The sequence below is a fragment of the Salmo salar genome, chromosome 04 (genome assembly GCF_965601325.2).
Source record: "Salmo salar chromosome 04, fSalSal1, whole genome shotgun sequence".
Taxonomy (NCBI): Eukaryota; Metazoa; Chordata; class Actinopteri; order Salmoniformes; family Salmonidae; genus Salmo; species Salmo salar.
This window is the reverse complement of record NC_138294.1, coordinates 7,011,503-7,035,013: the sequence shown is the minus strand read 5'-3', so window position 1 is coordinate 7,035,013 and position 23,511 is coordinate 7,011,503. Positions and strand designations below refer to the sequence as shown.

At 45.0% G+C, this 23,511-nt stretch overlaps 1 protein-coding gene across 1 annotated transcript; it reads right to left on the bottom strand.

The window, feature by feature from the left end:
- Window positions 1–17,025: 17,025 nt before the first annotated feature.
- Window positions 17,026–23,511, bottom strand: LOC145878575 (cysteine-rich protein 1-like). Its single transcript, XM_082973942.1, has 3 exons — window positions 23,299–23,511; window positions 19,633–19,727; window positions 17,026–17,085 (listed from the first exon to the last, which is right to left on the bottom strand). The coding sequence occupies exons 1-3, from the start codon at window positions 23,339–23,341 to the stop codon at window positions 17,026–17,028; spliced, it is 198 nt and encodes a 65-aa protein (XP_082830068.1). The 5' UTR covers window positions 23,342–23,511.

Genomic DNA, 23,511 nt, shown 5'->3' with positions numbered 1-23,511 from the left:
TAACGAGACATTTCTGCCATCCATTGTGACATTGTTGGAGGATAACCAACCTTCTAATTCATTATAATGCATTTCTGAGTGGCTATAAATGCTTGGTTACACAGTTTCTTCTGATAACAGTCTCTGGTATCAACATTTCCAAGCCAACAAATACAGGGAGAATCTGTAGACATGCTGAGATAAAAGAGCATCCTCTTGACCAGAATTCAGCCAGAATTCACAAGACCATAACATCTGCAAATATGTCCCCTTTGTGGATGGGGGGGGTTAATCAACCACAAGGCTACCTTGGTCCTAACTGTCACAGGTTACATTGGTCCTAACTGTCTCATATGTCCTTCTCCCCCTCTCCTCTCCTCTTCTCTCCCTCTCCTCTTCTCCCCCTCTCCTCTCCTCTTCTCCCCCTCTCCTCTCCTCTTCTCCACACTCTCCTCTTCTCCACACTCTCCTCTTCTCCACACTCTCCCCTTCTCTCCCTCTCCTCTTCTCCCCCTCTCCTCTTCTCTCCTCTCCTCTTCTCTCCCTCTCCTCTTCTCCCCCTCTCCTCTCCTCTTCTCCCCCTCTCCTCTTCTCCACACTCTCCTCTTCTCCACACTCTCCCCTTCTCTCCCTCTCCTCTTCTCCCCCTCTCCTCTTCTCCACACTCTCCTCTTCTCCCCCTCTCCTCTTCTCCACACTCTCCTCTTCTCCCCCCTCTCCTCTTCTCCCCCTCTCCTCTTCTCCCCCTCTACCCTTCTCCCCCATCTCCTGATCTCATTCTCCCTCCCATTTATATAATATGCATTAGAAGAGGGGAGGGAGGGAGAAGAGAGTAATGATCAGAACCAGACCGAGGGGAGGGAAGGGGGAGGACCAGATGGAGGAAGGGGGAGAGTGAAAATATCATTTTATCACTGAGTTCTCACCAGTGATGTCATCATAACCAGTAACCTTTTCCTCTCTTGTCCCAGTCCAGCCTGACCCTGACATATAGCATCAGACCTGTTGAGTTGACTTGGGTAACAGACCTCTAGCTTCTACACCACATCCCCCCTTCTCCTGCTCTAACATGAGACCTCATCAGTACTCATTTTGGGTGCTGGTACTGTTTATATTTAGGTGCTGGAACATTAATCCAATATTCTATAAGAGGTGAACTCAAGCAGTAGACAGTTAGAGGTGATATTATAGGACACTATGTGAAACGTTGCTGCTCTGCCAGCAGTTTCCTGTGGAGTTTTTTTAACATATCAGTTTGCTGTAGTGTGTTCAACCACTGATCCAAGATAAGTTGCTAAGAAGTTTATCTCACATCATTGAGCTGAGTCAAGATCAACAAGTCCAACACTATATGCCAGGAAGAGAGAGAGAACTAGAGAGAGAGATGAGCAGAGAGAGAGAGAGGGAGGAGAGAGAAGGGGTGGGGAGAGCAGAGGACAGGAGGGGAGAGAGGAGGGTAGGGGAGGGAGGTGGGTAAGGGAGAGAAAAGGAGAGGGGAGAGGGAGATTTGTGGGGGAAAGAGAAAGAGAGAGAAGCGGAGGTTAGAGAGAAGGTGAGGGGAGAGAGATAATTGTGGAGGAGTGAGAAAGAGAGAGAAGGGGAGTGGAGAGAGAAGGGGAGGGGAGAGAGATTTGTGGATGAGAGAGAAAGAGTAAGGGAAGTGTTCCACTAGGGTCCTCTCAGCCAGATGGCTCCACTAGGGCCCTCTCAGCCAGCTGGCTCCACTAGGGCCCTCTCAGCCAGCTGGCTCCACTAGGGCCCTCTCAGTCAGCTGGCTCCACTAGGGCCCTCTCAGTCATCTGGCTCCACTAGGGCCCTCTCAGTCAGCTGGCTCCACTAGGGCCCTCTCAGTCAGCTGGCTCCACTAGGGCCCTCTCAGCCAGCTGGCTCCACTAGGGCCCTCTCAGCCAGCTGGCTCCACTAGGGCCCTCTCAGCCAGCTGGCTCCACTAGGGCCCTCTCAGCCAGCTGGCTCCAGTAGGGCCCTCTCAGTCAGCTGGCTCCACTAGGGCCCTCTCAGTCAGCTGGCTCCACAAGGGCCCTCTCAGCCAGCTGGCTCCACTAGGGCCCTCTCAGTCAGCTGGCTCCACTAAGGCCCTCTCAGTCATCTGGCTCCACTAGGGCCCTCTCAGCCAGCTGGCTCCACTAGGGCCCTCTCAGTCAGATGGCTCCACTAGGGCCCTCTCAGTCAGATGGCTCCACTAGGGCCCTCTCAGTCATCTGGCTCCACTAGGGCCCTCTCAGTCATCTGGCTCCACTAGGGCCCTCTCAGTCAGCTGGCTCCACTAGGGCCCTCTCAGTCAGATGGCTCCACTAGGGCCCTCTCAGCCATCTGGCTCCACTAGGGCCCTCTCAGTCAGCTGGTGTCTGTAGGAGAGTGTGAGCTGTGTGAACAAAAAGTAGAAATACAAATATCAAGGGAAATGAACTAAAGTGATAAATCTAGTCCTAGGTTTTATTTACTGTGGTGTTTGTTCTCCACTGGTTAACCTGTTCTCATCACAACAGGTCACACATTCTGCTGCCATGATTGCACACTGTGGTATTTCACCTAACAGATAAAGGAGCTTGTCAATATTATATTTGTTTTCAAATTATTTTGGGGTCCTTGTAATCTGAGAGAAATATGTGTCTGTTATATCGTCTTACATTTGACAGGAGGTTAGGAAGTGCAGTTCGTTTCCACCTCATTTTGTGAGCAGTGGGCACATAGCCTGTCTTCTCTCTGCCTATGGCGACCTATCTCAATAGCAAGGCTATGTTCAATGAATCTGTAAATAGTCACTTTTTTTCTCAGTTTTCTATCAGTCATGGTGGGCAGCTAGTTTGCCATCATTTATGTATGTTTGGTTATAATTTGTTTGGGCCAGACTGTCTGAGTGCTGTGCTGAGGATTTGTTGGGTTAGTAGTGGTTTGTGAACTTAGCTTCAGGACCAGCTGGATGAAGGGACTTTTCTCTATGTTCATCTCTTGGCATTTCAGTGGTGGTCTCTTGTTTTGAGGTGGTTTAGAAATTGATGTCTTGTTTCTGGACATTAATTAGTGATGGCTATTAATTAGTGATGGCTATTAATTAGTGATGGATATTAATTAGTGATGACATTTATTAGTGATGATATTAATTAGTGATGGATATTAATTAGTGATGGATATTAATTAGTGATGATATTTATTAGTGATGATATTAATTAGTGATGGATATTAATTAGTGATGGATATTAATTAGTGATGGACATTAATTAGTGATGGACATTAATTAGTGATGGACATTAATTAGTGATGGATATTAATTAGTGATGGATATTAATTAGTGATGGATATTATTTAGTGATGGATATTAATTAGTGATGGATATTAATTAGTGTTGATATTAATTAGTGATGGATATTAATTAGTGATGATATTAATTATTGATGGATATTGGTGTAATTCTGTCCTACATGCATTATTTGGGCCTTTTTCTCTGTACTCTAAGAATGTTATTGCAGAATTACTTCATGCAGTATTTAAATGCAGTATTTAAAATCTTGATTGGTTAGTGGACCCAACAGTTTACCTCCATATAGGGCAATTGGTTCAATTGTAGATTTACCCATGATAAATGTTTTATTAAGTAATAGTCAATCAGCGTTGAGCTAAACTGAGTGATCTCAGCTGTGAATGGTCCTGGCGCACAAAAGAAAAGTGTAAAAGGTGTCGTGGACGAATCAGAATTAGTTGGCTAACATAGATAATTAAGATGTTTTATTAGTATAATATGCTTATTTGAGGTACTTGTCATTAGAAAGTGTCCATTGGACTCTGGTGTCTTTTCAGTTGCACGTCTACCTTAGCTGGGGCTCAGACACTTGGGGCCCAGAGAGGGGAGAGGTCAGATTTGTCATCATGAGAATGTGTCTTTACCTATTCTTAAACCATTTGAAGTGATGGCGTGATTAATGGGGAACCAATGACTTGTCTCCACAATGTCTGTGAGCAAGTCACTCCCTCGTTTTCTTTATTGTGGGGAGGATTATGGCAGTGTCTGGACCCTTGTATGTCCTCTGTTAGATCTCGCACTTATCCTGGGATATTATATGGCCTAGAGGCTCACTCCCTCCAGTGAGCCTGTCCAGGAGTAGGGTCAAGAGGGGGTTTGCTTGAGATGGGAGTATCGAGAGATGACAATTGATATATGCCATTGGATGAAATAGTTCTGTTCAATACCGTACCAGGGAGGGATGGTTCTAAGGAGACCAGATACTGGGCTATACCATTAATCCTGTTGATACAGCAGTTACTGTCTGCTGTGTTTTATTGATATCTGTCATACAAAACGTAACCTTTGTGAACTGTTACTAAGTATCTGTGGTTTGTCAATGTACGTTGAAGGGGGTGTATCGTTGCTATAAAAGATCCCTGTAGCCATTGACTAATCACCTTCCTGGTTCATTCGAGAGAGTGCATTAATGAAGGTCAAGAACCTTTGCAAAAGTATCTTAATTAAGTATTAAAGATGTAGTTTAACTCGGACTGGTGTGTTTGTAACTCCTCATTTGGTAATGCAGAAATTAGCCACAACAAAGGATGCCAGTTTGGCTTTGGCATCAAACCAATTATATCACAAGCCAAACGGCATAATTTGAGAAAAGAAATGTACTAGAAAAAATGAACTAGACCCCCACCTGTCTAGAACATAGAACAAGTCTCTCCTCTACCCCCACTAGTCTAGTACATAACTCAACTCTCTCCCCGACCCCCACCAGTCTAGTACATAACTCAACTCTCTCCCTGACCCCCACCAGTCTAGAACATAACTCAACTCTCTCCCTGACCCCCACCAGTCTAGTACATAACTCAACTCTTTCCCTGACCCCCACCAGTCTAGTACACAGCTCTCTCCCTGACCCCCACCAGTCTAGAACATAACTCAACTCTCTCCCTGACCCCCACCAGTCTAGTACATAACTCAACTCTCTCCCTGACCCCCACCAGTCTAGTACATAACTCAACTCTCTCCCTGACCCCCACCAGTCTAGTACATAACTCAACTCTCTCTCTGACACCCACCAGTCTAGTACATAACTCAACTCTTTCCCTGACCCCCACCAGTCTAGTACACAACTCTCTCCCTGACCCCCACCCATCTAGAACAAAACTCACCTCTCTCCCTGACCCCCACCAGTCTAGAACATAACTCAACTCTCTCCCTGACCCCCACCAGTCTAGAACATAACTCAACTCTCTCCCTGACCCCCACCAGTGTAGTACATATCTCTCTCCCTGACCCCCACCAGTCTAGTACATAACTCAACTCTCTCTCTGACCCCCACCAGTGTAGTACATATCTCTCTCCCTGACCCCCAGCAGTCTAGTACATAACTCAACTCTCTCTCTGACACCCACCAGTCTAGTACATAACTCTCTCCCTGACCCCCACCAGTCTAGAACATAACTCAACTCTCTCCCTGACCCCCAGCAGTCTAGTACATAACTCAACTCTCTCCCTGACCCCCACCAGTGTAGTACATATCTCTCTCCCTGACCCCCACCAGTCTAGTACATAACTCACCTCTCTCCCTGACCCCCACCAGTCTAGAACATAACTCAACTCTCTCCCTGACCCCCATCAGTCTAGTACATAACTCTCTCCCTGACCCCCACCAGTCTAGAACATAACTCAACTCTCTCCCTGACCCCCACCAGTGTAGTACATATCTCTCTCCCTGACCCCCACCAGTCTAGTACATAACTCAACTCTCTCGCTGACCCCCACCAGTCTAGTACATAACTCAACTCACTCCCTGACCCCACCATTCTAGTACATAACTCACCTCTCTCCCTGACCCCCACCAGTCTAGAACATAACTCAACTCTCTCCCTGACCCCCACCAGTCTAGTACATAACTCTCTCCCTGACCCCCACCAGTCTAGAACATAACTCAACTCTCTCTCTGACCCCCACCAGTCTAGAACATAACTCAACTCTCTCCCTGACCCCCAGCAATCAAATACATAACTCAACTCTCTCCCTGACCCCCACCAGTCTAGTACGTAACTCACCTCTCTCGCTGACCCCCACCAGTCTAGAACATAACTCAACTCTCTCCCTGACCACCACCAGTCTAGTACATAACTCTCTCCCTGACCCCCACCAGTCTAGTACATAACTCACCTCTCTCGCTGACCCCCACCTGTCTAGAACATAACTCAACTCTCTCCCTGACCCCCACCAGTCTAGAACATAACTCAACTCTCTCCCTGACCCCCACCAGTCTAGAACATAACTCAACTCTCTCCCTGACCCCCACCAGTCTAGTACATAACTCAACTCTCTCCCTGACCCCCACCAGTATAGTACATAACTCAACTCTCTCCCTGACCCCCACCAGTCTAGTACATAACTCAACTCAGTCCTTTCTCAATAGCAAGGCTATGCTCACTTCATTTGTACATTGCACATTTTCTCCTCAGTTTTCTATCATGTAGTCTGCCACCGTGTAACGTCTGTTTAGGGCCAAATAGTCTTGGGATTTTTATATTTTTTGGGAAAATACTTTTTTTTTATCCGAGAGATATAAGAAAGATCAGGAAACACATTTCTTTCTTACATGTATTTAACCCCTTATTTGTGGAACTAAACTATCTCCATATATACTTGCATAAATGTGTTAACCTGTTATGGCTAGGGGGCAGTATTTTCACGGCTGGATAAAAAACGTACCCGATTTAATCTGGTTACCACTCCTACCCAGTAACTAGAATATGCATATACTTATTACATATGGATAGAAAACACCCTACAGTTTCTAAAACTGTTTAAATGGTGTCTGTGAGTATAACAGAACTCATTTGGCAGGCAAAAAAATGAGAAGGTTTCATGCAGGAAGTGGCCTGTCTGACAAGGTGTTGTACTATTTGATACATTATGAATATGGTATTCAGGTGAGGTTATCTATGAGATTATCGGTTTACTGTTGTGCGCATTCAGTTTGCCTACAAAATAGCTTTACACACATACCTCAATGGAATATTAAACTTCTTGTCTCTGTTTATTGAAGAGTGAGGATCTTAGCTGTCCCATGACACTTCCTACGGCTGCCATAGGGTCTCAGAAGGCGGTAAAAAGCTGAATCGTGGCTTTGCAGGCTCTGGCTGAATAAAAGTAGCGCATTTGGGTAGTGGCTGGTTACAGTACTGTGAGACTCAGGCTCGTGCCCGCGTCGACCGAAAGCTTTGTTTACTTTCCTCTGTTTAGCTAAATGGACATTCCCGGTCGGAATATTATCGCTTTTTTACGAGAAAAATGGCATAAAAATGGATTTTAAACAGCGTTTGACATGCTTCGAAGTACGGTAATGGAATATTTAGATTTTTTTTGTCACGAATTGCGCCATGCGCACGACCCTTATTTACCCTTTCAGATAGTGTCTGGAACGCACGAACAAAACGCCGCAATTTGGATATAACGATGGATTATTTTGGACCAAACCAACATTTGTTATTGAAGTAGCAGTCCTGGGAGTGCATTCTGACGAAGACAACAAAAGGTAATCAAACTTTTATAATAGTAAATCTGATATTGGTGAGTGCTAAACTTGCCGTGTGTCTAAATAGCTAGCCCTGTGATGCCGGGCTATGTACTTAGAATATTGCAAAATGTGCTTTCACCAAAAAGCTATTTTAAAATCGGACATATCGAGTGCATAGAGGAGTTCTGTATCTATAATTCTTAAAATAATTGTTATGCTTTTTGTGAACGTTTATCGTGAGTAATTTAGTAAATTGTTAGCAAATTCCTCCGGAAGTTTGCGGGGGGTATGCTAGTTCTGAACGTCACATGCTAATGTAAAAAGCTGTTTTTTGATATAAATATGAACTTGATTGAACAAAACATGCATGTATTGTATAACATAATGTCCTAGGTGTGTCATCTGATGAAGATCATAAAAGGTTAGTGCTGCATTTAGCTGTCTTCTGGGTTTATGTGACATTATATGCTAGCTTGAAAAATGGGTGTCTGATTATTTCTGGCTTTTTGAAATCGGACAGTGTGGTTAGATAAAGGAGAGTCTTGTCTTTGAAATGCTGTGAAATAGTCATATGTTTGAAAAATTGAAGTTTTTGTATTTTTGAGGAATTTGTAATTCGCGCCACGCCTATCATTGGATATTGGAGCAGGTGTTCCGCTAGCGGAACGTCTAGATGTAAGAGGTTAAACTGGTACCAGGAGACCTTCAGACGAGTCTTGTAAAGCTTGTTGACGTCCTAGATCATAACAACCTGTACGTGTTCCTGAGAGACTCACCTTTCCATAGTGGGGTCATGTTAGTGTGTTCTAGATCATAACAACCTGTACGTGTTCCTGAGAGACTCACCTTTCCATAGTGGGGTCATGTTAGTGTGTCCTAGATCATAACAACCTGTACGTGTTCCTGAGAGACTCACCTTTCCATAGTGGGGTCATGTTAGTGTGTCCTAGATCATAACAACCTGTACGTGTTCCTGAGAGACTCACCTGCTGTGGTCTACATTTTGTTCATCATCAAGCAGACCAGATCATTAGAGATGGTGGGAGAGCCTGTTAGGCTGTTTAAAATGGAAGAATATCATTTATATACTGTAGCATGAGACTAATACCTCTATATACATTTTAACAGGATTTGAGTGACGTTTTCTAAATTGTTTTCATAATTAAAATATAAATATATATATAATACATTTTTCACTGAGACATCATGGTGTGTACATCAATTTAAATCCCAACTTGTAAGGAAAGTATAAATAATAAAAAATCAACAATGTATTGGACAGGCCTATGAGGTCTAAAGGTCTGTCTTTCCAAGAGATTCTGTTAATCTGCAAGCAGACCTGGTGATTCTAGATGGTGGGAGAGCCTGTTATTTATTCTGTTATGTTTTTCCACTGAAAACCTATCGACCATATAAGTGGATAGGACCCAGATTGCAGTTCCTATGGCTTCCACTAGATGTCAACAGTCTTTAGACATTGTTTCAGGCTTGTATTCTGAGAAATGAAGAAGAATGAGAGCATTTCATGAGGGTCGGTCGAATGAACCAGAGCTTTTTGGCGCGCGACCGGGAGTGTGCCCTCCGTTCTTTTTCCTTTGTATTGAATACTCTATTGTCTGGTTGAAATATTATCGATTATAAAGACAATAGACAATCTGAGGATTAATAAAAAAGATTGTTTGACGTTTCCACAAACTTTACCGGTACTGTTAGGATGTATTCTACTGTTGTAACCGCCTTTGAGCCAGTGGATTACTGAACAAAACACGCGAACAAAACTGAGTTTTTTGGACATAAAGAGGGACTTTATCGAACAAAACAAACATTTATTGTGTAACAGGGACTCTTGTGAGTGCAACCAAAGGAAGTTCATCAAAGGTAAGTTATTCATTTTATCGCTATTTCTGACTTTCGTTACTCCTCTACTTGGCTTGAAATTGTTTGTATGCTTTTGTAGGCGGGGCGCTGTCCTCAGATAATCGCATGGTCTTTTTGAAATCTGATACAGCGGCTGGATTAACAAGAAGTTAATGTCAAACGCTGTTTAAAATCAATTTTTATGCGATTTTCCTCGTAAAATAGCGATAATATTCCAACCGGACAACCTTGTATTCATTCAAACAGGTGAAGAAAAACATGGTGGTCTCTCGTGCCCGTGCATCTCCTGTCTCTGAGCCACTAGGCTGACCACTCACAAACAGAGTTTCTGGACCTTGCCCAGAGACAGCAGAGATCCCATTACACTTTCTGGCGCCTCCAAAGAGCCAATGGAATCCTTAGAAATTGTCACGTAACAGCAGAGATACTGTAATTTCGATAGAGAGGCAACAGAAGGACCAGAAATTGTCAGACAGGCCACTTCCTGTATGGAATCTTCTCAGGTTTTGGCCTGCCATATGAGTTCTGTTATACTCACAGACACCATTCAAACAGTTTTAGAAACGTTAGAGTGTTTTCTATCCAAATATACTAATTGTATGCATATTCTAGTTTCTGGGCAGGAGTAGTAACCAGATTAAATATAGCAGTTCAATATTAGTCAACTTTATTATCCCACATGGAGAAATTCATGTGTCCATACAAACCATTGTAAACCCCAATAACAAGTAGTGTTTTATGGAACTACTAATACTTGTCAACCACAAAGCACTACTGCTGTTAGAATAACAGAATCACTGTCATCATCTGTCCTCACCACTGTGTTTTCCTCTCTGCTGTTTACAGCTGAACTCTCAGTCAGACTGGTGGATGGGACCACTTCCTGTTCTGGGACAGTGGAAGTCTTCTACAGAGGAGAGTGGTCAGGTCTATGTCCTGGGTGGTGGTGGGACATGATGAGAGAGGTTAAGGTTGTGTGTAGGGAGCTGCACTGTGGCAATCCTGTAGCTGAATCTAGAGGACCTCTGATTGAATATGGAAGAAGAGGAGTCATACTATTTAGTTGTAGTGGGGATGAGTCTTCTATTAGACAGTGTGTCATCATAGGAGGACCTGGTTTCTGTGATGGTGAATATTATCAACATGTGACCTGTTCAGGTGAGAGACTGGTCATATTGAGAGATTTATTTATACATTATACAATATTACCATGTATCATGTTTTATGTGTTTTTATTTCATTTAAATAGAGGGAGATGTCAGATGTATTTAAACATTATATTTGTGTTTGTCATATTGGTTTATGGGAGATGTTCATGGGCAGATCATTGTAGTTCAGATGGTACTGAAGTGAAGCTGCCTGATGGATGTCCAGCTGTTTATTTTCTATAAAGTGAAGTGAACTTATTCCTGTCTCCTGCCTGCATTATTCCCAACCCTATCCTGAGTGACTAAGAACCCATTTCTACCTCTTACAGTATCAAACATAGCAAACTACAATCTTTTATCCAACATATTTGTGTTTAGTCCTTGACAGTGTCATCAACAAAACTGATTGAATGTTCAACCAAGTCTTTTTCTCCAGAGTCTGTGCGGCTTGTGGATGGAGCTGGTCTCTGCTCTGGGAGAGTGGAGGTGAAGTCCAATCAGTCCTGGGCCTCAGTGTGTGAAGCTGACTTTGACCGGCAGGATGCAGAGGTAGTCTGTGGGGAGCTTGGCTGTGGGGCTCCTGCAGCTCTACAGGGGGGGCTCTATGGAGAAGGTGAGGGTCAGACCTGGGATAAAGAGTTCCAGTGTAAAGGCAAAGAGTCCCTTCTCCTGGACTGTGACACCTCAGACAGAGAAAACAACACCTGTCTACCTGGTAATGTTGTTGGACTCACCTGCTCAGGTAAGAAACAGTTTGTCACTCAATCAACATTGTTTCTCACCTGGAGTGAGGAATATGAGAGACAATATAGGTGTGTTTTAGTGAGAAAATAGTAAGATTACTGTCTCTCTCTTTTCTTTTCTCAGAGCCTGATGATGTGAGGCTGGTGGGAGGAGGCAGTCGCTGTGCTGGTGGAGTGGAGTGGTACGACCAGGGAGAGTGGAGGACTGTGGGAGCTGGAGACAGGGACCAGGAGGATGTAGCTGCAGTAGTGTGTAGACAGCTGGGTTGTGGCTCCACTGTTTCAGTTCTACCTGGAAACACCACTGGAGGGTTTAGAGTTTCCTGTTATGGGTCTGAGTCTGTACTGAGGGAGTGTAGGAGAATGTATGATCTCTATCCTGGACTCACAGTGATCTGCTCAGGTAATAACAAGATACACTATATGGCCAAAAGTAAGTGGACTTTAGTGGATTCGGCTATTTCACTCATTGCTGACAGGTGTATAAAATCAAGCACACTGCCTTGTATTCTCCATAGACAAACACAGTCAGTAAAATGTCCTTACTGAAGATGTCAGTGACTTTCAACATGGGAAGTCTAGGAGCAACAACGGCTCAGCCGCGAAGTGTTAGACAACACAAGCTCCCAGAACGGACCACCGAGTGCTGAACCACGTACAAATAATCCTCTGTTGTAAAACACCCTGCTGAGTTCCACATACTTTAGTCCATGTATTATATCTCCTTCCTGGACTCACAGTGATCTGCTCAGGAAATATCAACATATTATAATTATATTCAACTGATTTCCTTCATTCATACAACTTCCTCTGCACCTCTCATGATGACTGTTTAGCTTGTCAGTCTGCTTTACTAAATAGATCACTTAGCCAAGTAGGAATCAAATGCAACTTAAATATCCCAGAATGCTTTGTATTTGAGTGTTATCTCAGTGAACGTCTCTACTCACTACCACTGTCACATGTCATGTTATTGTCATATCTAAATGAGGAAAGTAGTTGAGGAGCTACGTTTTCTTTTTCTCTCCTCTTGTTCCAGATGTCCTGCTTAAGCCTGATATCAACATATGTTGTCTCAGTGACTGTAGGCCCACTACTCATGTTGCCCTGTGAGGGAGGGTGGCTAGCACTGTTACATGCTGATGTTATTGTCATATCTATAGGAAACTAGTTGAAGAGGTTTTTCTTGTTCTCTTTTATTGTTACAGATCTCCTGGTCCAGCCTGATATCTCCCTGACTGACTCAATGGGAGGGGTCTCCAGGGGCCACCAGGGGCCCGAGGTGTTCAGGGGCTACAGCTTCACCATCACCTGCTCCACTCGGCCACAGTACCCAGGAGGCTCCTTCCTCCTCACGTTCACCGGCTCCAACAGAACCCAGACCCAGCCAGCTGTCAATCACTCTGCTGCCTTCCTCTTCCCTGCTGCAGATGACTCCCACCAAGGGAACTACAGATGTGTTTATGACAATTATGTTTTCTCTCATAACTTCTCCTCTGAGAGTGAGCTCCTCTCCCTCACCATCACAGGTAACTGAACATGAACCAGACTTATAACTTTGTCATTGACAGATTTCCCACAGATCTATCTGATGATGATCAGTCCCCTCATCAAATGTGTTTCTGTTTGCAGCCTCTCCTCTGCCAGCCTTCATCATCAGACACGTTGTAGTGCTGCTGATCCTACTGACAGCCATCACCACCTCCTACCTGTACTACAAGGTAAAGACATTTACTCAGACGTTACAAGTCATTTAAACTAGAGGGAGAGGGTGAGGGGGAGAGGGAGGGAGAGAGAATGGAGATACTAGAGAGTAAATGTCTGACTGTTGGTGCTGTGTCTCCCTAGCCCACCAGGAGGCAGAAGAGAGTGAACAGGGTGAGCAGCATGGATCTTTATGTCAATGCCATGGAGATGGTCTCTCTGAGCTCCAGAGCTGAAGCTGGACCGGGAGAGGAGAGAGCAGCCCAGGGGACGGAGTAGGAGTAGAATGAAGCTGACCCTACATGCTGATCTTAGGTCAGTTTTGTGTTTTAAATGGATGGTCAGCAGTGGACTGCTGTTTAAAATGTGGTGACAAACCTGAAGTGGTTCTAATTTTAATAACAAGTTCAGAATTAGTTTCTCTTTCTAGGACCTTGGAAGAAATCTAAAAGGAGTGACTGTAACCACCATTAATCCTTTTAGTTTGGTTTTTACCACCAGAGAAACATGGGGTTCTGGGTAACATGGGGTTCTGGGTAACATGGGGTTCTGGGTAACATGGGGTTCTGGGTAACATGGGGTTCTGGGTAACATGGGGTTCTGGGTAACATGGCGTTCTGGGTAACATGGGGTTCTGGGTAACATGGGGTTGTGGTAACATGGGGTTTGGGTAACATGGGGTTCTGGGTAACATGGGGTTCTGATTAATGTCTTAATGTCTTTAACTGTATTGTAGGGTCTCTGAGATTCTTACTGTCTGTATTTCGTGTCTCTTCAGATTTTTATCTGTATTTAGGGTCTTCTTAGATGCTTTTATTATTTAGGGTCTCTTACGATGTCTTTATCTTATTTAGTCTCTCTTAGATTCTTTATCTTATTTAGTGTCTCTTAGATTCTTTATCTTATTTAGTGTCTCTTAGATTCTTTATCTTATTTAGTGTCTCTTAGATTCTTTATCTTATTTAGTGTCTCTTAGATTCTTTATCTTATTTAGTGTCTCTTAGATTCTTTATCTTATTTAGTGTCTCTTAGATTCTTTATCTTATTTAGTGTCTCTTAGATTCTTTATCTTATTTAGTGTCTTAGATTCTTTATCTTATTTAGTGTCTCTTAGATTCTTTATCTTATTTAGTGTCTCTTAGATTCTTTATCTTATTTAGTGTCTCTTAGATTCTTTATCTTATTTAGTGTCTCTTAGATTCTTTATCTTATTTAGTGTCTCTTAGATTCTTTATCTTATTTAGTGTCTCTTAGATTCTTTATCTTATTTAGTGTCTCTTAGATTCTTTATCTTATTTAGTGTCTCTTAGATTCTTTATCTTATTTAGTGTCTCTTAGATTCTTTATCTTATTTAGTGTCTCTTAGATTCTTTATCTTATTTAGTGTCTCTTAGATTCTTTATCTTATTTAGTGTCTCTTAGATTCTTTATCTTATTTAGTGTCTCTTAGATTCTTTATCTTGAAGTGTTTCCATTATTAGTCCATGTATTATTATAATCATCTGGTCATTCTTTGTAATTTTTTTTAAATTAAGGTGTCATCTTTTCCTCAAGTCGTTTTGGTTTGTTGTTGTTTACCTCTCATGATGTTATTAATTATACATGTTATGATATTCATAATGAGGTAGATAATTTGTTATGATATTGTTAGTAGTATATAGATAATGATGTTATTGATTATAAATTTTATGATATTGATTATTGATTATGATGTAGATTATTGTTATGATGTTGTTAGTAGTCTAGAGATAATAATTTAATTGATTATAAATGTTATGATATTGATTATGATGTAGATTATTGTTATGATATTGTTAGTAGTATATAGATAATGATGTTATTGATTATGATGTAGATTATAAATGTTATGATGTTGTTAGTATTATATAGATAATGATGTTATTGATTATAAATGTTATGATATTGATTATTGATTATGATGTAGATTATTGTTATGATGTTGCTCTCTAAACTGTCATGTAATCAACTGAATGCTTTTAATAAAATGACAGGCTGTCAGTCTTGTGTGATTCCCCTCTTGGACAGACTACAACATACAGTAAGAATATCATGCTGAAACCCTCATAGCCAAGTGTGTGTGTGTGTGTGTGTGTGTGTGTGTGTGTGTGTGTGTGTGTGTGTGTGTGTGTGTGTGTGTGTGTGTGTGTGTGTGTGTGTGTGTGTGTGTGTGTGTGTGTGTGTGTGTGTGTGTGTGTGTGTGTGTGTGTGTGTGTGTGTGTGTGTTCAGAACTCTGGTGGTATTAAAACATGATCTGACTAGGTAGTGTCCACTCCAGTACATGTGTAGTGTAGGATGTGTGTCTGTGTACTCCAGTACATGTGTAGTGTAGGATGTGTGTCTGTGTACTCCAGTACATGTGTAGTGTAGGATGTGTATCTGTGTACTCCAGTACATGTGTAGTGTAGGATGTGTGTCTGTGTACTCCAGTTACATGTGTAGTGTAGGATGTGTGTCTGTGTACTCCAGTACATGTGTAGTGTAGGATGTGTGTCTGTGTACTCCAGTACACGTGTAGTGTAGGATGTGTGTCTGTGTACTCCAGTACATGTGTAGTGTAGGATGTGTGTCTGTGTACTCCAGTACATGTGTAGTGTAGGATGTGTGTCTGTCCACTCCAGTACATGTGTAGTGTAGGATGTGTGTCTGTGTACTCCAGTACATGTGTAGTGTAGGATGTGTGTCTGTGTACTCCAGTACATGTGTAGTGTAGGATGTGTGTCTGTGCACTCCAGTACATGTGTAGAGTAGGATGTGTGTCTGTGTACTCCAGTACATGTGTAGTGTAGGATGTGTGTCTGTCCACTCCAGTACATGTGTAGTGTAGGATGTGTGTCTGTGTACTCCAGTACATGTGTAGTGTAGGATGTGTGTCTGTGTACTCCAGTACATGTGTAGTGTAGGATGTGTGTCTGTGTACTCCAGTACATGTGTAGTGTAGGATGTGTGTCTGTGTACTCCAGTACATGTGTAGTGTAGGATGTGTGTCTGTGTACTCCAGTACATGTGTAGTGTAGGATGTGTGTCTGTGTACTCCAGTACATGTGTAGTGTAGGATGTGTGTCTGTGTACTCCAGTACATGTGTAGTGTAGGATGTGTGTCTGTGTACTCCAGTACATGTGTAGTGTAGGATGTGTGTCTGTGTACTCCAGTACATGTGTAGTGTAGGATGTGTGTCTGTGTACTCCAGTACATGTGTAGTGTAGGATGTGTGTCTGTGTACTCCAGTACATGTGTAGTGTAGGATGTGTGTCTGTGTACTCCAGTACATGTGTAGTGTAAGGATGTGTTGTCTGTGTACTCCAGTACATGTGTAGTGTAGGATGTGTGTCTGTGTACTCCAGTACATGTGTAGTGTAGGATGTGTGTCTGTGTACTCCAGTACATGTGTAGTGTAGGATGTGTGTTGATGCCTAAAGAGACTCTGTGTTTAACACACTTCAACCAGACGACTGTAGAAGCTTCTGTTTTATTGAAGAACAACCGTTGTCTCCATTGAACACAATGTTGTGGTCAAGGTAGTTGTTTTATGACTGACTGAAAGAGGGGACTTTCAGAGTATTTCTTGGTTGGTCAAATGTTGGTTGGCTGAATGTTGGGTCTAGTTGGTTGGTCGTTGGCTTGATGGCTGAATGTCAGGTTTGTTGAGCATAGATCCTTGTTGATAGCCTGTTAGTTCTCATTAGGTTGTATTTTGGTGGTTTTTGGTTAGACTGGTTCCTCGGAGGAGGAAGAGGAAGAGGAGGCTGAGCTGTGACAGTTTGACATCAGTCTCCTGTTGCCTGCTGAGAGAGAGAGGAGAGAGAGAGAGAGAGAGAGAGAGAGAGAGAGAGAGAGAGAAGAGAGAGAGAGAGAGAGAGAGAGAGGAGAGAAGAGAGAGAGAGAGAGAGAGAGAGAGAGAGAGAGAGAGAGAGAGAGGAGAGAGAGAGAGAGGAGAGAGAGAGAGAGAGAGAGAGAGAGAGAGAGAGAGAGAGAGAGAGAGAGAGAGAGAGAGAGAGAGAGAGAGAGGCTGCCATTTGGGACGCACACCAGCTAAAGTACATCACCAAGCGGTATCAAACATCTTCATGTAACAGTTAGTGCAGTAGGGTTTCTCATCATGCTGAAACACAAAGCACAGAAAACATCTTAGTTCATGAGATACATAGATACACACATACATGTGGACGGACGGACGGACAGACCTTCTCCACCCCACCTCCCTCACTCCCTCCCCACACTACCCCTCCATGTCTTCGTACCTCAGCATGTTGTCCTGGGGTCAGCTGTCTCTGACACTGTTGACACTATCTTTCCCTCCACTTCTCAATCTCTCCCCCCTCACTCCCCCTTCCCTTCCCTTCCCTCTCTCCCCTCCCCTTCTCTCCCTGACTCACTCTCTCTCCCCTTCCCTCTCTCCTCTCTCCCCTCTCCCTCCTACGTCTCCCCCCTCCGCTATACTCCTCTCCCTCTCAACCCCTTTCCTCTCTCCCCCTTCTCTCCCTCCTCCTCTTCCCTCCCTCCCTCTCTCTCCATACCTCAGCATGTTGTCCTGGTGTCCCCCTTCTCTCCCTCCTCCTCTTCCCTCCCTCCCTCTCTCTCCATACCTCAGCATGTTGTCCTGGGGTCCCCCTTCTCTCCCTCCTCCTCTTCCCTCCCCCCCTCTCTCTCCATACCTCAGCATGTTGTCCTGGGGTCCCCCTTCTCTCCCTCCTCCTCTTCCCTCCCTCCCTCTCTCTCCATACCTCAGCATGTTGTCCTGGGGTCCCCCTTCTCTCCCTCCTCCTCTTCCCTCCCTCCCTCTCTCTCCATACCTCAGCATGTTGTCCTGGGGTCCCCCTTCTCTCCCTCCTCCTCCTCCCTCCCTCCCTCTCTCTCCATACCTCAGCATGTTGTCCTGGGGTCCCCCTTCTCTCCCTCCTCCTCTTCCCTCCCTCCCTCTCTCTCCATACCTCAGCATGTTGTCCTGGGGTCCCCCTTCTCTCCCTCCTCCTCCTCCCTCCCTCCCTCTCTCTCCATACCTCAGCATGTTGTCCTGGGGTCCCCCTTCTCTCCCTCCTCCTCTTCCCTCCCTCCCTCTCTCTCCATACCTCAGCATGTTGTCCTGGGGTCCCCCTTCTCTCCCTCCTCCTCCTCCCTCCCTCCCTCTCTCTCCATACCTCAGCATGTTGTCCTGGGGTCCCCCTTCTCTCCCTCCTCCTCTTCCCTCCCTCCCTCTCTCTCCATACCTCAGCATGTTGTCCTGGGGTCCCCCTTCTCTCCCTCCTCCTCCCTCCCTCCCTCTCTCTCCATACCTCAGCATGTTGTCCTGGGGTCCCCCTTCTCTCCCTCCTCCTCTTCCCTCCCTCCCTCTCTCTCCATACCTCAGCATGTTGTCCTGGGGTCCCCCTTCTCTCCCTCCTCCTCTTCCCTCCCTCCCTCTCTCTCCATACCTCAGCATGTTGTCCTGGGGTCCCCCTTCTCTCCCTCCTCCTCCTCCCTCCCTCCCTCTCTCTCCATACCTCAGCATGTTGTCCTGGGGTCCCCCTTCTCTCCCTCCTCCTCTTCCCTCCCTCCCTCTCTCTCCATACCTCAGCATGTTGTCCTGGGGTCCCCCTTCTCTCCCTCCTCCTCTTCCCTCCCTCCCTCTCTCTCCATACCTCAGCATGTTGTCCTGGGGTCCCCCTTCTCTCCCTCCTCCTCTTCCCTCCCTCCCTCTCTCTCCATACCTCAGCATGTTGTCCTGGGGTCCCCCTTCTCTCCCTCCTCCTCTTCCCTCCCTCCCCTCTCTCTCCATACCTCAGCATGTTGTCCTGGGGTCCCCCTTCTCTCCCTCCTCCTCTTCCCTCCCTCCCTCTCTCTCCATACCTCAGCATGTTGTCCTGGGGTCCCCCTTCTCTCCCTCCTCCTCTTCCCCCCTCCCTCTCTCTCCATACCTCAGCATGTTGTCCTGGGGTCCCCCTTCTCTCCCTCCTCCTCCTCCCTCCCTCCCTCTCTCTCCATACCTCAGCATGTTGTCCTGGGGTCCCCCTTCTCTCCCTCCTCCTCTTTCCCTCCCTCCCTCTCTCTCCATACCTCAGCATGTTGTCCTGGGGTCCCCCTTCTCTCCCTCCTCCTCTTCCCTCCCTCCCTCTCTCTCCATACCTCAGCATGTTGTCCTGGGGTCCCCCTTCTCTCCCTCCTCCTCCTCCATCCCTCTCTCTCCATACCTCAGCATGTTGTCCTGGGGTCCCCCTTCTCTCCCTCCTCCTCTTCCCTCCCTCCCTCTCTCTCCATACCTCAGCATGTTGTCCTGGGGTCCCCCTTCTCTCCCTCCTCCTCTTCCCTCCCTCCCTCTCTCTCCATACCTCAGCATGTTGTCCTGGGGTCCCCCTTCTCTCCCTCCTCCTCCTCCCTCCCTCCCTCTCTCTCCATACCTCAGCATGTTGTCCTGGGGTCCCCCTTCTCTCCCTCCTCCTCTTCCCTCCCTCCCTCTCTCTCCATACCTCAGCATGTTGTCCTGGGGTCCCCCTTCTCTCCCTCCTCCTCCTCCCTCCCTCCCTCTCTCTCCATACCTCAGCATGTTGTCCTGGGGTTCCCCTTCTCTCCCTCCTCCTCCTCCCTCCCTCCCTCTCTCTCCATACCTCAGCATGTTGTCCTGGGGTCCCCCTTCTCTCCCTCCTCCTCTTCCCCCCTCCCTCTCTCTCCATACCTCAGCATGTTGTCCTGGGGTCAACTGTCTCTGACACTGTTGACACTTCAGACACAGAGGGTGGTAGTCCCGCCCCAATGACTTCTTCTTCTCACCTGGACCAATGGGGAGAGAGGATACCAAGGGTTAGAGGTCAAATGTCTGTCATGGACCAATCTGGTTAGAGGATACCAGGGGTTAGAGGTCAAATATCTGGCATGGACCGTTGGGGTTGGAGGATACCAGGGGTTAAATCAAAAATTGAATCAAATCAAATTGTATTTGTCACATGCGCTGAATACAACAGGTGTAGTAGACCTTACAGTTAAATGCTGAATACAACAGGTGTAGTAGACCTTACAGTGAAATGCTGAATACAACAGGTGTAGTAGACCTTACAGTGAAATGCTGAATACAACAGGTGTAGTAGACCTTACAGTGAAATGCTTACTTACAAGCTCTTAAAAGTTCTTAACCAACATAGCTTTAAGAAGTTTTAAGAAAAAAATGTGTCAAATAAACATATATTTTTTAAAGTTCTAAATAATTAAACAGCAGCAGTAAAATAACAATGTGGAGGCTATATTGGGGTACCGTTACAGAGTCAATGTGAGGTGGCACCGGTTAGTGGAGGTAATTGAGGTAATATGTAGGGAGAGTTAAAGTGACTATGTATAGATAGTAAACAGAGAGTAGCAGCAGTGTAAAAGAGAGGTCTGGTGGTCATTTGATTAGATGTTCAGGAGTCTGATGGTTTGGGGGTAGAAGCTGATAAGGAGCCTTTTGGTCCTTGACTTGGTGATCCGGTACCACTTGCCGTGCGGTAGAAGAGAGAACAGTCTATGACTAGGGTGACTGGTGTCTTTCACAATTTGTAGGGCCTTGCTCTGACTCCGCCTGGTATAGAGGTCCTGGATGGCAGGAAGCTTGGCCCCGGTGATGTACTGGGCCGTACGCACTACCCTCTAGTGCCTTGCTGTCGGAGGCCGAGCAGTTGCCATACCAGGCAATGATGCAACCAGTCGGGATGCTCTCGATGGTGCAGCTGTAAAAGCTTTTGAGATTCTAAGGACCCATGCCAAATCTTTTCAGTCTCCTGAGGGGGAATAGACTTTTGTCATGCACTCTTCACGACTGTCTTGGTGTGCATGGACCATGTTAGTTTGTTGTTGATGTGGACACCAAGGAACTTGAAGCTCTCAACCTGCTCCACTACAGCCCCGTCGATGAGAATGGGGGCGTGCTCGGTCCTCCTTTTCCTGTAGTCCACAATCATCTCCTTTGTTTTTATCACGTTGAGGGAGAGGTTGTTGTCCTGGCACCACATGGTCAGGTCTCTGACCTCCTCCCTATAGGCTGTCTCATCGTTGTCGGTGATCAGGCCTACCACTGTTGTGTCATCGGCAAACTTGATGGTGGTCTTGGAGTCGTGTCTGGCTATACAGTCATGAGTGAACAGGGAGTACAGAAGGGGTCTGAGCACGATCCCCTGAGGGGCCCCCGTTTAGAGGATCAGCATGGCGGATGTGTTGTTACCTACCCTTACCACCTGGGGGCGGCCCGTCAGGAAGTCCATGATCCAGTTACAGAGGGAGGTGTTCAGTCCTAGGGTCCTTAGCTTAGTGATGAGCTTTGAGGGCACTATGGTGTTGAACGCTGAGCTGTAATCAATGAATAGCATTCTCACATAGGTGTTCTTTTGTCCCGGTGGGAAAGGGCAGTGTTGAGTGCAATAGAGATTGCGTGTCATGGACGAGTGGGGTTGGAAGATACCAAGGGTTAGAGAGCAAATGTCTGTCATGGACCAATGGGGTTAGAGGATAGTAGGGGTTAGAGGTCAAATGGTGTCTGCCATTCCGAGAGAGATCTGCACTTTGACTATAGAGTTAGCCACCGTGCTTCTACACCTGTTGGGGTTTTAGGCTGGGTTTCTGTACAGCACTTTGAGAATATCAGCTGATGTAAGAAGGGCTATATAAATACATTTGATTTGATTTGATTTACAAGTTAGGTTCCTGTTAGAGTTGCTAAGCTACCGGTAATTTACCAAAATTACTGGAATCTTCTATGGTAACTTTGGGAATTTATACTTGAGTAAAAATGTATTCCTATATATTGTGTCTGTGTCTATATTGTCCAATAGATAATTAATGAATAAATCATCTAATCAACAACAGCATTATTTTTATTAACTCCAACTATTGACTTATTTAACAACTGACATCAGTTTGGCTCCAACACATTTACAACAAAGACATTCTGACAGTAAAACAAATACAAGTGTAAAAACATATAAAGAATATTTCATGCTGAGACCCTCATATTAAACACCAATGATATTTACTGAGTTTATGGGATATATTAAGGTTAATGATTCAGCCTTGTAATATATACATATTTTTTAAAACAATCACAGAGGGCCAGAGATTATTACAGACTCATGTGATAAGGTCACACAGAGGACCAGAGATAATTACAGACTCATGTGATAAGGACACACAGAGGACCAGAGATAATTACAGACTCATGTGATAAGACCACACAGAGGACCAGAGATAATTACAGACTCATGTGATAAGGACACACAGAGGGCCAGAGATAATTACAGACTCATGTGATAAGGTCACACAGAGGGCCAGAGATAATTACAGACTCATGTGATAAGACCACACAGAGGGCCAGAGATAATTACAGACTCATGTGATAAGGTCACACAGAGGGCCAGAGATAATTACAGACTCATGTGATAAGGTCACACAGAGGACCAGAGATAATTACAGACTCATGTGATAAGGCCTCACAGAGGGCCAGAGATAATTACAGACTCATGTGATAAGGACACACAGAGGGCCAGAGATAATTACAGACTCATGTGATAATCTTAAGCACAAAAATTCCCCCTAAAATGTAAATGTTACCAAACTTCTGGTAGTTTCCTGGTAAACATAGACATTTTCCAATAATATACCTTTCATTTGCAACCCTAGTTCCTGTACCGGATATATGCAAATAATGCAAGTCCCTAAAGGAAAGGAAGGCAAGTTGGTATGTGAACAAAGCCGAAGTGTGAGAGACCAGTCTGATGTCTCATGTCAATTGAGGACATAGGAAAGGAGCCCAGGTGAAAGGAAGCCAGGTTAGACTATAGGAACCCAGCCTCTAAAGGAAAGGAAGCCAGGTTAGACTATAGGAACCCGCCTCTGAAGGAAAGAAAGCCAGGTTAGACTATAGGAACCCGCCTCTGAAGGAAAGAAAGCCAGGTTAGACTATTGGAACCCAGACAACAAAGGAAAGGAAGCCAGGTTAGACTATAGGAACCCAGCCTCTGAAGGAAAAGGAAGCCAGGTTAGACTATAGGAACCCAGCCTCTGAAGGAAAGGAAGCCAGGTTAGTCTATAGGAACCCAGCCAGTGAAGGAAAAGAGACTTATCCCAGGATGAAAAGAAAGCTGCTTAGAAAGGAAAGGACAACAGGTTAGAGTATTGGAGAGTAGCCGGTGTGTTACAGAACAGTCTGCTTCCTCAGAGAAGACACTTCCTGTTGTCTGTGTGTGAGTCATGACAGACTGTTCAGAGCATGGACACACACACACACACACACACACACACACACACACACACACACACACACACACACACACACACACACACACACACACACACACACACACACACACACTGCACTCACCAAAGTAGACAGGTTTCCCACAGATGGGACAGTAGCCCACCATGATAGATGATATTCCTGACACTGTTATTTAGCAGACAGGAAGTGTGTATGTAGAGAGTGTGAGATGGAGAAAGGGTGTGTAGAGAGAGAGAATGTGTGTGTGAGAGAGTGTGTAGAGAAAAGGTGTGTGTGTGTCAGAGAGATGTACAGGAAATAGGTTCAACTGTGTGA